Source organism: Pollachius pollachius (genome assembly GCF_949987615.1).
Source record: "Pollachius pollachius genome assembly, chromosome: 3".
NCBI lineage: Eukaryota > Metazoa > Chordata > Actinopteri > Gadiformes > Gadidae > Pollachius > Pollachius pollachius.
In genome coordinates this window covers 43092690-43110123 of record NC_136936.1, presented here as the reverse complement: position 1 = coordinate 43110123, position 17434 = coordinate 43092690, and the positions used below count along the sequence as shown (strand labels likewise).

Genomic DNA, 17434 nt, shown 5'->3' with positions numbered 1-17434 from the left:
GCGAGTGAGTGTTAAAAAGAATGAATGAATGCGGGCGCGCGTGTGTGTATGTGTAAAAGAATTAATGAATGCGAGCGCGCGTGTGTGCGTCCATCTGTTTAAACACACGCAAACTAAACACGTAACGCATAATACAGTCCATGGCAATGTATATTAACAGGGGGACACATGCATATTAGGCACACAAGTTGATAACGATAATGCATACAATACTGGTAAGAAACAATGTTTGCTAATGTATTGCGTATATCATTAAATAGAACCACAGTTGCCGCATATCATATGTGTGTTAAGTTTTCTTTGCCAAAATTTATTTGAGGACTCGGAAGCTGTGGAAGAAAGCGCTATTCCATGTGTGAATTAGGTCATATTATTTGGCCATAAACTGAGCAATTTGACGTTTGAAATTCATGTGGTCATGCATGTCTCATCGGAGACTGCAAACGCGCTGTCAAAATATCAACTCGTCAGATTCAAATGTGCTCATGGCTCTTAAAGGGGATGGGAGATTGCACTCTCATTGGTTTATTGCACATTACGCCCAAACCACACCAACGGGTAATTAGGCTACTTCAGACCAACCCTTTTTGGATTTGTGCCGGGCGCAAGAGTCATTTATGCCCTGGTAAAATAGCAACATCGCCATAGAACCGCCCACAAAGCTACTTGCTCTTGGCGCTTCTCACTTGCGTTTCAGACCGTTAAAATAGGGCCCATAGAGTCATTGTTATTGTTTGCTACATTCGTCTCTTTAGCAAACCAGCTCAAAAACAAACAACACAACTTTAAATTGTTTTACACGCACAGCAAGACCGTGCAATGCATAAATTGGTGACCGGATTAAAGCAGCAATGTAATAAAGTGTGTAAGAGCATTTTAAATCGACATTAAAAGGACCAACGTGGTACAAATACAAAGAAATTACATCTCATTATGGGCACAGCTAGTTAATACAAGTTTTGTCATATATTGTGTGTGTGTGTGTGTGTATGAAAAGTGTTTCATATAGTGTATCAATTGTTGTCAGCGACATGGTACGTTCCTTTGTTCCTGATTGCAATCACCACACCCATTAAGGCCAGTTCTACCGGTTCCCAAAGAGTATGGTTATTAAGGAAACGAGTGTGGTTGCGAGTGTCCGTTTTAAACATTTGAATTCAGTCTCGTATTCCAGTTACTTATTCATATGATGTATTCCTACAAATCAACACACTTGTATCTTGAATAATCTGAAAACCGAATTTCGATTACCTTTTATACTTTTTTCGAGGTTAGAGTGTGGAGGACATGCAGGCAGTGTTGCCAGATTGGTTGTCTTTTCCCACCGAATTGAACTACTTTTTACGACGTTCAGGCAGCGGTGAGTAGCTGGGAATTAGCATTTTGGCAACCACACACTCGCAGTTTGTTAGTTATTATTTATTAATTAACAAGTTTATGTATGCCTTTAAACAATAAATATCATCCTAATGCTAATGTGTGGTCTTTTTCCAAAATGCCCTGTTAGTTTAACCATTCAGAGGTTCTTCTCCTACATTTTGTTCATTCAATTTGAGCTTTTACACCATACACTAACATCTTTACAGCTTTTTGAATTTGTATTCTAGAAACGGTGTGTTGACCAAATGAACCATGGAGGACAATTTACATGTCAAGAAAGAAAGTGATCAACATTTATGATTAAATGCTTTTTTTCAAATATTGTTTAGATATGATTCAAGGTGCACCATGATTGATTGGCCGTTGAATAAAACGTCCTAAAAGCCCATTATAATAGATTACGGCATCAACACATTTTTCTTTTAAGACAAGTTTAGTGTTGTAATAGTAGTCTAGTAGCCAACAGAACAGTAAAACAACAAACAAAAAGTACAATATAATGGCCAATTTTAATCTAATTTGACCTATCAATTGGATCATATGAAAGGGAAAATCTTAAAAATTGCTTGACAAAGCAATATCTGAAAAAATATATTCTCCTGTGACTGTTTTACTTATCCAAAATCTGAAAAGAGAAGAGCTTGAATATGCCAGTCAATTAATGAAATTTAAGTAATTACACTTATCCTTTTAATAATGCGTGGTGGAATGCAGATTTTTCAAGAAACCCTTAGCCTAACCCTCGTCAAGAAGCCTTGAAGCTGATGAGGTAATCAGGGTATGCCCCTGCATCACTGAACACCACATAAATGAAGGGGTTCCGGACGTTATTTACTGCACAGTCGTGGAGGCCGGAGAGGGGGTTTTTGGGGTCCAGGGGGGCTGGTTCCACCATGCCACGAGTCCCCAGGCAGGGCTTCCCCACCAGCACCCGAGCCTGGTACATGTACTTCAGCCCCTGGGCGTCCGGGTTAGAGTATGTGTCGTTGCAAGAGTACCAGGATTGCTTGGCAAAATAGGTTCCGTTGCCGTACTGAGTGGCTGTGGAGAAATGCAAAGAAATGATAACACAAACAAAGGCACAATGATTTTCTTGTGGAATAAATATGAAACACAAGTATTAAAGCACACTTGTGTTTATGTGTATGTGTGTGCAGATGCATCTCTAACCGTTTCTTCCACAGAAGCTTCTGTTGAAGCCATTGCTGTTGACCTTTTGGCAGATCACAGCTGTGGTGCCGTGGTAAAGGTCAATCTCATTCGTGTTCTGGGGATATTTCTTATCAAGCATCTGTTTTTTCACAGCGTATCTCTGCCATTGGTCTTTGTTCTGAATCCTCTGTATCTGTATTAATATTGTTAATATTTGTATTATTTGTCACACGAGAGAAGGTGAGATAATTATATCTCCAACTGTCAATTTAATGCTTTGTGCAACTGTTTGTCTATCTACCTATTTATCTGAAATGCTGCCTTCTTACCTTGACGACTGTAAATGTTGCAGAGGTTGCTTTGGATGTTTGCAGGAAATTTGCCTGAACCTTTTTGTACTGTTCAGAGGTTGGAGACAGATCCACTATTTCCAGAGTCTTGTAATCCATTCTGTCCCAATTTGTTGGTGGCTCTATGACAGCTAAGACATGACACATTCAAGACACATGTTAATGCTTTGCTATCGCATTTTTTGTAAGCCCAACATCTTAAGGGGTCAGCATACCTCATGCGGAAAAGTAATACGGTATTACTCAGCCTAAGTAAGATGTCGTAAGAACGAAATGGCACAATTGTGTACCAAACAAACAAACTTGTTCCTCGCCAAACTTTTTTAAATCTCTGCAGATGATGGCGATGCAAACATTGTGTGTGATGAGTCAGAAAAGTAAGTTGGGTGCGACTTATTTTCTTCCGATGTCCCTGTCTCCTTGGAGACCCCACTAGTCTTAATTAATGTGACCAAGTCAGTGACCAAACAATAATAAAATTAACTTGTTTCAAAGTATGCTGCCCAAAAGTGTATTATAAGGGACTGTACTTATTTCAGAACCAGCCTTCAGGGTCCTCTTTATTCTAGCGGTGGTTCTATTCCTGCCGGTCCGTTCCATCTTGTCCAGGTTCACAGTGTAGGTCTGGTTCTGCAGGGTGTATCTGATGCTCGGCTCTTTCTTATGCAGGGCGTGCTCAAGATCTAAACTGACAGATGGGTCCAGTTCTGCCCACACCTCCCCGGCGCAGACCTCCCAGCGCACCGTCTTCCACAGCCTCTTCTCTTCTTCCTGCCGGGTCACACGCTCCTTGGCCTTTTGCAGATCCTTCTCGATCTTGAGAACCATGTTCAGGGCGTCGGCCTCCTTCCCAGACACGGTGGCCTTGTCCGGGGCCAACACACTGACGCACACCTGGAGGCTCCGGCTGAGAGCCACGATGGCCTGTTTCTCTGAGGGGAGAAGTAGGGCCAGGTAGGGGGAGCTGATCTGGTGTAGCTTCCACTCTTTCGTCACCAAGTCATCCACAAGTTTTTTGACGTTTGCCAGGTCACTCGAACAGCAGCCAAGAACCTCAACCTCCACTTTGGGGAAGGACACATCCCTGCAGGCACTTGCCAGACACATGGAAGGCTGCTGGGTAGGGGCCACAGATCCTCCCTGGGGTGCACTTATTTTTGCTGTAATGACAATAGGGTATACTTATCACTTTGTTGATATTATTCCTTGAGCATTGCTCCTTTCTAATGTAGACACAAATCCCTTACCTATTGTGTTTGACACTTGTAGAGACGAAAGGGCTAAAGTTTGGGAGGCATTTAGTGATGCTGATAGTTCAAGATAGAAGCCCAAGCTTTTCGCCTCCATCTTGAGTAACGATTTATTATTTTTCAGGATCTTTGCCTCACCAGCTTTGGAGTACATGTACTTTCTGGTTGTTATTGTTCTTATGTGCCTATTCACCACATCTATGGCTTCTTTGATTTGATCACTTGTAGCTGTGACTTTGAGACATGGAGATTGTGGAGATCTGCAGGGCAATATGGTGACTCCCAAGGCTTTGAGGAGAAGATCCGCTGAGAGTTTCATGAAAGACTCAACAAATTCAACCTCCTGCAACGTTTGCAGAGGGACATCTTCTGTTACCACTTTCTTGTTCTCAAGACATGCCTTCACCTTGGCAATGACATCATCAACCACAGAACTGAATCCACATAATTCAATTTTGTCCCCTGAAAATTCAATGAGAACATTTTGAGAGTTCTGGGTAGATTCAAGTTCCTTTTTTAGGTCTGCATGAAAGGTTTTCCATTGCTCTTCAAAGCTTTCCTTATTGTACTCCCCGGAAATAGAAAGAGCTTCTTGCTTGATTACCTTCTTGAGCTTCTTTTCAGCCCTGTCAATGTCGCCCTTCTTAGCGAGAACTGTGACAAACTGTTTGGTACAGATCACAACAGCGACAATGTTGTCCAGAGAAAAGTGATCATTTTGGAACTTCTGTAAGTCAAGGGATTGCAAAAACTGTATAAGGTTACGGGAAGAATCAATCTTTTTGGAAGTCCAAGTATCTTGGACTTTTTGGATAAGGGTTTCTGCCATTTGCACCTTTTCACTGAGCCCCTTGAGATGTATGGTAAGGTATTCATCTTTTTTGGATAGTTCCACATTTACCAAATCCTCCCTAACAAGATCCAAGGTGAGATCTAACATTTCTTTGGAGTCTAATTCGATCTCTTTCTCTATGGTGTTATTCACTACATGGAGCTCAACTCTGGCCTTTTCCATCTTGATCTTGATCGTCTTCACAAGTGTCTCCACTTCCTCCCATCTCCCGACAACCACTAACTCTGAGGAGCAGAATTTAAAGGAGATGAGGGCAGTAGCCACATTGACTTCGGGACAACTACCCTTAACTGCCTGCCAGACCTCAGCCTCCATTGGGATATGCTCCACAATGTACTTCTCCAAGATGGTCTGAACTTCTCTTCGAGCATTAGTCTCCCAGGAGGGGCCATGCCGTAAATGACCGAGTGAATACTTGTTCATTGACATCTTCAGTTCCAATTGTGGGTGCTTGGAGATAATGTTGAGGGAAACCATTGCATGGACCCTTTGAAGGGCAGATGTGAGCTCTCCTCGAAGGATCTCATTGCGACTGATAAAACTCAGGAGGTCAGGTGTGACTGAGACGGCTATATCAGTTGAGAATTTTGACTGGTGGTGTGTTTGTCCTGTCAAAACCCACTGGAGGTCAGGGTAAAAGAGTTGTGCAACAAGCTCCTTTTCCATCACAGTGTGTTTGCGTTCAGCCACCCTCTGAGCAACTATGGAAAAGCAGAGGGTTAGACCAATTCATAGAAATGAACTAAATAATAATAATAATTATGAATTCATTATAACCATCATGGTCATCCTCAAATTTTTAAAAAGAGTGTTCTTGTGCAAGAAATGTGTCATTATAGACCAGTGGTATTCACTATTTTTTTCAGGAGAGCCGCACTGACAGGACGACGTCAACGGGAGAGCCATTTTTACCGCAAAGTATCAAAAGCTATAAATCCAGTCATAAATAAGTATGCCTGCTTAATAATATGTCCTCCCTGAAGCAGTGTTTCCCACAGAATTTTGTGAAACTGTGGAGGGAACCCGGTCCTTAGCGGGGTCCGGGGGCATGCTTCCCCGGAAGAAAATTTGGTGCCTTTTAACCTGGAATGCATCAATCTGGTGCACTTTGAGAGGAAAATTAAGACTTGTGTGACTGTGTGCTATTTTCTGGAATAATGTGGAGACACTGGGTCACATAACATGGAAGCTATTGAAGAATAAGTTAATAAGAATAAGTCCATCCAAAGAGCACATTCTCTCTTGTTATGCAGGAAAACCGCCAATCTGGCAACCCCGCTGTCAGCGTAGAGCCGAGCAAGTTTAAAAATATTTTCTAGACAAGGCTATATTTCCACCTTTTAATGCCGCTGTTGATTTATTTTTTAAATAATTGTTTGTATTGTTTTTTTAAATATCTGTATTCACTGCATGATCATATCACTGTATATTTTTACCGCCATGCGAGCCGCAAATAGAGGCTTGGCGAGCCGCATGTGGCTTGCGAGCCGCGCAATGAGTAATGCTGTTATAGACAGTATTTTCACCGTATTGTGTAATGATACCCACATGAGCCTAAATGTCTTTGTTCATCATCATGAACCAGTAATGTGAGCCTTTAAAGGAACACTTTTTGATACAATTAAGCATTAAAATGCATTAAGCTTTGTATCGTTAGAAACCCAGTCATATTTTTGAATGGTCTTGCATCATTCCATCATTTCCCCCTGAGACGGGGGTTCCATAGCTACCTCTTAACACTTCCTGCTTTAAATGACGCACAATTAGGATTTTTGCATCATTTAAAGCTCTAAAAAAACACTCAATTTCAAACCCACCTAGGGGGTGGGACCCACTGACGCTACAGACCTATTACAGATCAGTGCCAGTGGGTGGGACTTATTGGTGTATGGTATAAACAGTATAGAGAGTACACCGGTGTGAATTTGCGCAATGGTATGACGTTAACGTGTTACTGGTAGATCACACGAGCGCTAAAGAAGCAATGATGTAGTACCAGAGACGCAGTCGTTTATTCATATTATCATCCACTGGCCGTGTTCCATAAGATATTCTAGAATACTCCGGGTGCTCCGGCGGGAGTCCTGGAGCTCTATAACTAAATAATATAATATAATTAGGGCTGTTAACGCGTTCATTTCGATTAATGAATCCCAGAAAAAATAACTCGTTAAAAAAATTAGAATAATCACGCTTCTATAGTGCCCTTTGACCCGGTGCGTCATTTGCATTGAAACTAAATGGAGACAGACCAGACGAGAAGACGCTGCTCGGCCCCGTGAACGGAAAATTCAAGTTTAAACAACTCCCAGACGGAACTGTAGATAGGAACACCGTTATCTGCAATCTGCAATTTTCCTATCACCGAAGTTCATCAACCCTTAAATATCACCTCAACGCAAAACATTTGGTAGCAAGCTCGCAGGTACGAGCTGCCACAGCCCCTGAAGCTGGCGCTAGCAGCCAGCCTCGTCAAGCCACACTCGACTGAGGCTACGTTTACATGATGACGGTCTGAACAGAAGACGCAAAAGTGGCGTCGCATCTGCACTTTTTATTCCACGTTTAGACGAGCGTTTTTGGAAGGAAATATGCGTGCATACGGTGAAGCTTAAGTGTGTGGAATTCGGTTGGGTATGCATGTCAGGCGGCTAGGTGGTGCTGTGATACACTATCACACAACTCCGCCTTGTCTGAGCACTTGCGTAGAATCTTGCATCTTCTCTTATCTGCGCCATGAAAACCTAAACATAATTACAGATCCTTCTCAGTTCAGTAATACTATCTGTACATATCCTGAACTTTTCGTGGAAAGACTCCTGTAAGTTTATTAAAGCTGCCAGAGCAGCTTGACGGTCCGACGCATGGAAATAATACAACATGTTTTCTTTTCCCTGTACTGGCGCCGTATGTGACGTAAACGCGTACGCAACGTGAGCAGATCTGAGCAGAGTTTTGCGTCTTGGCAGTGTAGACGGAAACGCTACGGCAAAGCGTATTCAAGTTTTCAACTCTGGAGGGCGGTTTCAGATTTTTGCGTTTTCAAGCCCAAAATCCGCCGTCACCGTCTAAATGAAAGGCACTTCCGATAAAATATTTTGTCGTTTTTACCCGCAAGCGTCCTCGTGTAAACGGGACCTGAGATGCAATGGCCCCGTCCACATTAACACGGCTAAATCTACAAACGCATTAATATTTATCCGTTTAGCCCTTCCATCCAAACTAAAACGGAGAATTCCGACACTGAAAACGACCGCTGAGGTGGATAAATGTGAAAACGTTGGGTACGCGTTGTAGTGTGGACAGGGTAGACGGAGGCTTTCAGAAACTATGACGTTCGGTTGCCATGACGCTGCCACAAGCTTGTGCTCGAGACCGAGACGCTCATCAAAAAAATGGCAGGTGAAATGCAAATGTTGATCTAAACAGAGAGGCGTGGCGGAGTTACGTAGCCATGACAACAACTGTTTATCTAAATTATTTCAGTGTGGAACGTGGATGCAAAACTTTCCGAAAACGATAGTGTGGACGGAGATCGTTTTCATTGCGGATTTGCGTTTTTATATTTACCCGGGTTAGTGTGGACGGGGCCTGAGAAGCATTGAATCTTGAGTGAGATGAAAATGTTATTAATTTGACCTTAAAATGCACCGTATGTTAATGAAAGACATTGAACTATAAAGTCTATTATGTCTATTATTCATTGAATCACTCATCTGCCATAATTTACTTGAATTAAATTATTTTGAAATACTTTCTCGGAAAAATGTAAGTATGCGATTAATTTAGATTAATTAATCACAGAGCCTGTAATTAATTAGATTTTTTTTTTAATCGCTTGACAGCCCTAAATGTAATATATAGATCTATATAGCCTGATATAATATATATTTTCACGGCCAAAAGCTGTGTGTGCCTCCGGATGATATTATGAATCTCAAATGACTGCGTCGGGTTCTCCGACGTCTTTGGTTCTTCCACTTCCACGTCAATCCGAAGTACAGACTGGGCGTCGACAATGGAGGAGAAAGGGAATGTTGCTGTTTGCGGACTCTCAGTACTTCCACAACGAGACTCGTAGTGGGCGTTATCTCGGCCATGGTTGAGAAGGATTGGGAGGAAAGGAACTTTGGCTTTGACTCCCTGAAGTCCAGATTGAAATGCAACATAGAGGAGAAAGGGATTGTTGGCCGCGATTGTCTCCCGCCGGAGCCCCGCTGCCGGGGCTTGCCCTGGACTTCAGGGAGTCAAAGCCAAAGTTCCTTTTCCCCTATTCCTTCTCAACCATGGCCGAGATAACCCCCACTACGAGTCTCGTTGTGGAAGTACAAGAGACGTCAGAGAACCCAAAGCAGTCTAGTCTTTTCACCAAATTGGAACTTTACGCAAACCTTACCTTACGTTGCGTGTTATGCGCCATAACACTAACAGCAGAACGGTTACCCAAGTAACAAAGAAGTGTACAACATTTGCGTTATCGTGTGTGTATTCACACAAACACAAACTCCCTACACATTTGGCGCTCGACCGGTCATAGCTCATTGTCTCAGTGGTGGGCCAAATTCTCTGGGTGGGCAAAGCAGAGAAAGGGGAGATAACCTGGCCCCTTATGACGACATATGGGGCCAAATTCCAAATCGACGCATCTGAGCTTTCATTTTTTCGAAGGCAGAGCAGGATACCTAGTGCTCATAGAAAAACTCATAAAATGAAATTTTCATGCCATGGGACCTTGAAAGTAGCCTGGCTCCGCCCGCCTAGTTACTTCTGCTCATTTTTAATTTCCCTTCTGTACTACATCTGGGTCTGCGGTAGGTTAGTGGGTTTTCTCCGTCCACATTTTGTGCGTCCAATCAGCGAACAGAGGGAGTGGCTGAGAACAATGACGTTAAAGTCAATTAAACTTCAACAGACACCCGCCTTCAAGTGAGTTAACGTTTGTCACGACGAGAGTCTGGTAGGACCATACTACCTTGAAAGTAGCAATCTCAAAGATTTCAGCATGTTCTCTTTGGCGATACATTTGGCAATAAGCATTAATTTTTCCCTTTTACCGTGATAGATAGATATTTAGGGACATTTATTGACAGGAAAATCTGCGAGATTGCACTTTGGATGATAAGAGTTAATTATTATCAAACAAAATGTACATGACCAATCAATCGTTAAATGTGAAATGGGACATTTTTAAAAGTTGAGCTTACCCTTCCAATCTCCAAAGGTAATTACAATGCTTTTTTTTTGGTTGAGATGGATAAAGGACTTAATTATGTCCCCTCCACTTCTCCATTTTCTGGAGAAATACAGTATAAGGAATTCTTCAGAAATTTGACTCATGTCTCCTTGTACAATCACAGATTTTGTCAGTTCCAAACGACAAGCCTCTATCTTTTTGTTGTTGAACTTCTCTGTGAAAGTCTTCTGCATGAATTGGTGTCCATCTGCAGGCACACACACATTCTTATATTAAATAGATAAACACAGAAGTTATGATAGTTGTTACTCAATTTACACATACTGTTTCCGACACCAATGAAAGCAAAGTAATGTAGTAATTTACATGAAATACATGTTGCAGGTTGGGTGTTGCCAGAACGCTTAATTGACTTTACCTGGTAACCCCAAACTTCCAGTCACCTATAGATGTAAATTTGACTCCATATTTATACATCTTGTAAATTATTGTGCATTTAAGTCACGATTCGAACCCGGATAGATCAATAACGCTACTATGTAACCCAGCAAACATCACTTTTCATCTCAAACTAGTTATTTTGGTTTTCATTTGAGCATCTAAGGTCTGGTCACTTTGTACTAACTGGTACCCACCTATGTCCTCTTTGAAGGTGACCACGATGCTGTCTCCACCCACGGCCTCCCAGCTGTGCTCCGCCCGTTGGCTGCAGCTGTGGATGTACATGGAGATGGTGTCGGAGGGGCAGCAGTCGTCCAGGCCGCTGAGGACAAACCGCCGTCTGTCCACCAAGTCATCCTCCTCCTTCTCCTTGTACACCTCCACCGGTATGCCACACTGCTGCGGATTGCTGGCACACACACTTTCCATGTCTGTGGGGTTTGTGTGTGTGTGTATGTGTGTGTGTGTGTGTGTATGTGTGTGTGTGTGTGGAAAGAGATATTTATATCAAACTAATTGATATCAAATTAATCCAATTAGTTGGAAGTTTATATTTACAAGCTGTAATGACTTCTATATTCTGAAAAATAAGGGAAATCAAGTATCCTGATTGGATAAAGCATTGTCTTCCTTGCATCTTAAGTACTATTAGTAATTATTTTACATGTGTCATTCATGAGAATTGGCATTCACATGAATTATTATCATTATTGATAAACCCTGTCAGTGCAGATCATGAGTGCATGATAATCTCATACAATTATCACCTTGCTTGTTTTAATAATTGGATTACCTGCTTTATTGGACATTTGGAGGATCCATGTGTTTTTCCCATGTTTTCTAACAATAGGATCCCTGATACACTGTTTAAAGGATCCCTCAAGGGACTCCCGGCAGCGCTCACTGGTGACACGCAGTAGTGCCACGTCTTCCTTTGCCTCGTCATTGCAGACGAAGTCTGAAAAGGTCATTATATCATCATCATTTGAATCTCTTTGTCAATGAAAACAGTGGTTGAAAATTGAACCTACCTGCTTCAGAAGATAACACAGGCTGTAGAAGGAGGGCAGACGTTTATTATTAAGCAGGCGTGATATGATACACATGTGACACATAAAGGACCCAAGGACCCAAATAGGAACCAAATACATTTTAGAGACGGGTCTAGCCGCAGACCTCCAAGCTCAGACCCACCTCCACCGTCAGACCCCTTTCTGTGACGTCTGAAATGTTTTTTTTGCGATTTGAGGGTTTCCTCTCAGACTAAATTATACTTTGCCAGACGCCCGTTCAGATCAGTAGCTGTACATTGTGTGTACACTTGCGTTCTGTTTACCTTTGCCTCTGTCAGGGATTAACTATTGCCGCACTGGCGATTGCCTTCGTGAAAGTCGGGCAACGGGACCAGCTCACTTGTATTCGCAATTTAGTTTCTTTATTCTTTACTTGTTAATGAGCTACTGCCACCTAGAGGTGATATAGTGATTTGGAGTATAGTAATCTAACTGTGACTAATTAGCAATATTTCTGAACTTTCAGTAACCACACTCAAATGTTTACAACTGCACACCTTCGCCTGCGCATACCTATGCTCATAACCACACCTTACCAGTGACCCGATACTGAAGAGTCCCCTTAATTGTCATTTAATACTTGAAAGCATTCGCTGCATTTCTCTGACCGGAAAATCGGCATGCTTCATGGCAACCAGTTCGTCATTACCAGCATATCTGTTGTACAAGAATTGAAACTCCTTTAACCTGGGCTCCCTCCCGGGCTGCTTGCCAGAATATAATGCATTCATTTATTATTTATTTATTATCGATAAGTGTGATAAACCGTTGTAGCCTACTGCGCAATATTATATTGTCCACCTTTACAAAGGATATTCTTGGAGACGATGGAGATGCCTCCCAACGCTGGAGGTGGGCCTGAGGCTGGGGGTCTGCAGCCCGACGCCATTGTAGGCCTACTTTAAACGCATGTCATTTACACATTTCTTAACAATGTGGTGCTATTTGTGATTTACCTCTGGCTTGACATCCTCTGGCAGTGTAACGTGAAGTGTTACTACCCCCAGTGACCCTTTGAGATCAACTTGATGAGTCTTTCTCGACAAAACTTCGTTTCGATCTAGGAAAAGAAAAAAAATATAATAAATAATTACAAACGCCTTAGAATCCAGTAAAACCATACCTTAAAACTAGAGCTGTTAAAATTAGCGCGATAATATCGCGTTAGCGCAATCTTTTTAAGGCGATTAATATAGCCTATATTAACGCATTAACGCACATTCTCTTTATTTCACTTTATTATTTTACTGTGATTTTGAAAGTTTTTGCCCAAAGAATGTCAACATTCATATCAGAATTCATTTTCGTCTTTTTGTTCCACTTACTTCACATTAAATCATAGGCTACTTGCAGTAAGTGACTGCCTGATTACAATTCCCAAATCTGTGGTGCTACTTATTTGAGTATAACTACACCTGTAGTAACTGTTGGTTTACAATTGTACTAAGAAACTGCCTGTCACGGCAGTTACAGGCAAGATCACTTGTTCCATTTGATATCGCATTTAACTTAAATTGGAGTGGATTTAAAATATAATTTAAAAATGTGATTAATCGCTTGTTAATTCACCGATACTATGCGCTTAATCGTGATTCAAAATTGTAATCGTTTGACAGCCCTAGTTAAAACACGTAATTTTAAGTTCCTACCTTTTTCGTTGACATAGACAAGTACAACTCTTCTTTTATCGGTCGGATCTGCCCGGAGTTCTGATATCTCACCTCCAGATCGCCTCTTGATTTGGAAGTACAATGCCAACTTTGATTTGATTTGATTGTCTAAATCGGCAGTTAGACCCTCCAAAATAAGAGTTTTCCCTGCCATTGCTCAACATTCAGAATGCACAGCATCGCACTTTAATGTGAGCTTTGTTTTGCCAATGGGTATAAGTTTAGGTCTCTGCAGAACAGGCAGTGGGGCAGTGCACAGATTTACACGGGCTGGGCGGTTTTCCACCAGTGCAAGTCAACGAGTCTAGGTGGTTTTCCACCATTGTTTCTGATTGGTTGAAACGAGAGTAGGCGGATATATGAAATGAAGTGGGAAGTTCTTCCTTAACATGTCGACAGGCTCGTGCTACTTTCATTCTCGGATGCTTTTTAGATGTACACGTAGCCCTCACTTTCAGCTATTATAATACATTTTGTCAAATCATGAACGTCAGATGTGTATCGCCATGCAATACCATGATATTGACTTACAGGAGATATTTTTAAAATAAAACGCTCAAACATAATCACACAAAAGTCATTGTAATACGTCTGAATAAGTACAAACAAAGGATCTCTTGGAGAGCCAGTCCTAAACCAATATAGGAGTCTAGGAATATGCCTAGCTTGAATAACCAATTGGCTTAAACAACGCTTGGACATTGAGGCATAACTGCACAGACACACATTATGGTAAGCTATTAGACTCTTAAAGGTTTACTTACTTTTCCCACTTGCACTTTGGATGTTTTCAATAAAGACACAAAATACAATCATTTTGTTTAAATAATTTAATTATGAACAAAACAAATGATATACTGATAACCATAATTATACACACACACACACACACACACACACACACACACACACACACACACACACACACACGTGAACAATAACCAACCCTCACTTTTTATCATCTTCAATGCTGTACTTGCTATAGGCTATGTGCCTTAGCACAAGGAGTAGGCCCCCACTCAGTGGCGGATTTAGCAAATTGGGGGCCCAAGGCGGAGGTATGTATGGGGCCCACCTCATCCGATTTTTAAAAGAGAACGGAGAAAAAAAAATACAGACTGCACGGTGGAAAGGCAGGTAAAGCTAATCTACTGAGTACAGTGTCCTCAGAATATTCAGAGTAAGGGTAAGCATGTTTGTACTGTCGTGTGATTCTCTAATAGACAGGGTTATTTTCTTCCTTCATTTCTCGTCAGTGAGTCATCTTGTTGGGTTTGATTCTTCTCATGTTTCTTCCTTCTTATCTTGTTAAACCCTTTCAGGCAGCTATTCAGAAAGAAGCCAAGGCAAGGTGGCACACACAGACATGCACACATACACACACACGCACACATACACACACACACACACACACACAGACACACACACACGCACACACACACACACACACACACACAAACATATCCACATACACACACACACACACACACATTATATAAGCAATGTCAGAGACAGTTTTTAATTTTAAAAGAGAGAGAGAGAGAGAGACAGAGAGTCTATGAGAGAGAAAAGATAGATTGTTCTCCAAATCACACACTTCTAACACAGAGTCCTACTTATTGACTTCTTCTCACAGGTCTTGAAAATACTTACCTGTGTCTTTTCGCTTTTTCTTTTATTTGAGCCGCTTGGGTTTCTTTTTTTCGCAACCCTTTTCCTAACACTTAATTTTATTTACGCGTTCAGACTTGTCTTGCTTCGTCTCTGTTTGTGTACAAAAAAAAAGAAAAAAGAAAATATGATGATCTTCTTCCTTTCCCTCTTTTTTATTTGACGTTAGTTGTGGGCCCCCCTACTAAATTCTGAGGCTTTTATTTTGAAAGCGTGTGGTGGCTAGCTTAACCGCGGATGAACGAATGATGGCTGACTTGACCGCAGTCCTACACTGGGGGCCCCAAGCGGCCTCCTACCTATTCCTCTGTTAAAACCACCACTGCCCCCACTGCCTTCTCCGGAAAACCTGTACAGGCGTAGGGCAAGGCCACTGCCACAGCCTGCCATTTCCAGGATTTGCCCAAGATTGATCATTATAATTTGTTCCTCTTCCATTCCATGCCGTTGAACCATCATCGATAGCTCCTGCTTCTTCTTTCGGCACGTGTAAACACGTTACTTCCTTTCTTTCAACGAACAACCTCTTTGTACCTTTCGGCAAATCAAATGCTACGGTGGAAATCTGCCCATCCTGGTGGAAATCTGCCCATCCTGGTGGAAATCAGCCCAACGGACCTCTCGGCAAATCAGATGCTATGGTGTAAAACCGCCTAACGGTGTAAATCCTCCTACTATGTTTTGCAGAGACTCCTCAGGGGAGTAAGCCCTGACTGCAGCATGCAGATCGAGGAGCGTGGGTGGAGCTAAACGTTTGACTCTCTCTGCCCAATAGCAACCGGAAGAGGAAGACGGTGTGTCTGAGTCCAATATTGCGCGCTTTTCTGCCTAGAGGTAAGTTGCTGTTTGCTGTTTGTGTAAATCATAAACGACTTAATGGAGAAACCAACAATTTGATGATTAACCTATTCATGCAAGTAACGTGCATAGGTCTCACGTTTATGTCAGTCGTGTGAATAAAAGCATTTAGGCATTGTTTTTGGCAATTTTCAAGTAGATTAGCCAAGTTGCCGCAATGTGTCAAAAAATATTATTATATATTTATATTCTATTTAAAATCCAGGTATATAAACACAGTAACTAATGTGCTGTATTTGTGTGTGTTTCTACCCTAGAGTATGTCTTAGAGGAATAAAGAAGGTAATCATAAAATGAATGCATGGGAAATGCATACTCTTTGTGTAATGCATTAAATTTTGTTATTGGAATTCTGCGTTGTCAATGATCAAAATAAATGTAATGAAATACATTCATTCATTCTCTGTGTCCATTTGTTACCTATAGCTACTTTGATTAACCTTGTGTTGCCTTTGTGCGTGTTTATGTGGGTGTGTGTGTGCTTGACAGGTGAGCCCGCTTGCCCTCTTGCCCTCTTCCTATGGCCATCCCTGATGAGGGAAATGTGGTAAAAAAATGTTTTAGCTGGGGTTTAAGTAATGCTGTGCCTTTTATGTCTATTCTTTTCCCCTCTGATATATAGAGACACATTACTATATTATTGGATGGTGATGCACCAAAGATTAAAGGGGACATATTATTTACATTTACATTTACATTTACATTTAGGGCATTTAGCAGACGCTTTTATCCAAAGTGACTTACAATAAGTGCATTTGTTACAATAAGTACATTTGTCATAAGAAGTGAAACAATATATCGCTGTCGGTACAGTAAAGATGTACATAGAATCAAGTGCAAGTATTACAATCGCTAGGCTAACCCATTCCCCGTGTAAAGCAATGATAGCAGCTACTGTAGATGCTACACAATTAAGTACCTTGAATAAGTGCAATGTACAAGTGCCAGGACGTACAACATTCAATGGTGGCTGTGCATTGGTTCCTATGCAGAGTCGAGGTGAACTCTGAACAGGTGAGTTTTGAGTCTTTTGCGGAAGCTGTTGAGCAACTCTTCGATCCTGACATCGGTAGGGAGCTCGTTCCACCACTGAGGTCCCAAAACAGAGAAAAGTTGTGACTTCGCTGATCGACCTTTGCTTGCTCTTAGCGATGGCGGTACCAGACGTCCAGCTGAGGTAGTTGAGCGGAGGGATCGAGCTGGGGTGTGTGGCTTTACTAATGCTTGGAGGTAGGCAGGGGCAGTTCCATCGACTGCCTTGTATGCCAGTACCATCATCTTGAATCTGATGCGAGCTATTACAGGGAGCCAGTGGAGGTCTCGGAAGAGGGGGGTTACATGTGAGAACTTTGGTAGGTTGAACACGAGGCGCGCTGCTGCATTCTGGATGCGCTGCAAGGGTTTAATCGCAGAGGCAGGGAGTCCAGCCAGGAGCGAGTTGCAGTAGTCGAGGCGGGAGATGACCAGTTATTGGACTAGAAGCTGAGCTGCTTCCCTTGTGAGGAAGGGCCGGATCCTGCGGGTGCTGTAAAGTGCAAATCT

At 42.0% G+C, this 17434-nt stretch overlaps 1 protein-coding gene across 2 annotated transcripts; it reads right to left on the bottom strand.

Moving 5' to 3' along the window:
- Positions 1–1353: 1353 nt before the first annotated feature.
- LOC307072837 (uncharacterized protein) lies at positions 1354–13620 on the bottom strand. Of its 2 annotated transcripts, XM_079732354.1 has the most exons (11): positions 13343–13620; positions 12650–12753; positions 11652–11673; positions 11414–11578; positions 10815–11051; positions 10190–10426; positions 4130–5686; positions 3413–4042; positions 2862–3013; positions 2551–2725; positions 1354–2421 (listed from the first exon to the last, which is right to left on the bottom strand). In XM_079732354.1, exons 1-11 carry the CDS (start codon positions 13515–13517, stop codon positions 2126–2128), a joined length of 3750 nt encoding a protein of 1249 aa, XP_079588480.1. In that variant the 5' UTR covers positions 13518–13620; the 3' UTR covers positions 1354–2125. The 2 variants fall into 2 exon arrangements, with proteins under 2 accessions (XP_079588480.1, XP_079588481.1); XM_079732355.1 differs by lacking the exons at positions 11652–11673; positions 12650–12753; positions 13343–13620 and having other exon boundaries at positions 10815–11029; positions 11414–11552.
- Between the last annotated feature and the right edge of the window lie 3814 nt (positions 13621–17434).

What these genes read in the sequence shown, in the direction of transcription:
- LOC307072837 (XM_079732354.1), bottom strand. Translation starts at nt 13,517, where the DNA reads ATGGCAGGGAAAACTCTTATTTTGGAGGGTCTAACTGCCGATTTAGAC. An exon ending in CCAAATGTCCAATAAAGCAG is followed by an intron (nt 11,052 to 11,413) that starts GTAATCCAATTA and finishes CAAACCCCACAG; the next exon opens with ACATGGAAAGTGTGTGTGCC. An exon ending in CAACATTTACAGTCGTCAAG is followed by an intron (nt 2,726 to 2,861) that starts GTAAGAAGGCAG and finishes ATATTAATACAG; the next exon opens with ATACAGAGGATTCAGAACAA.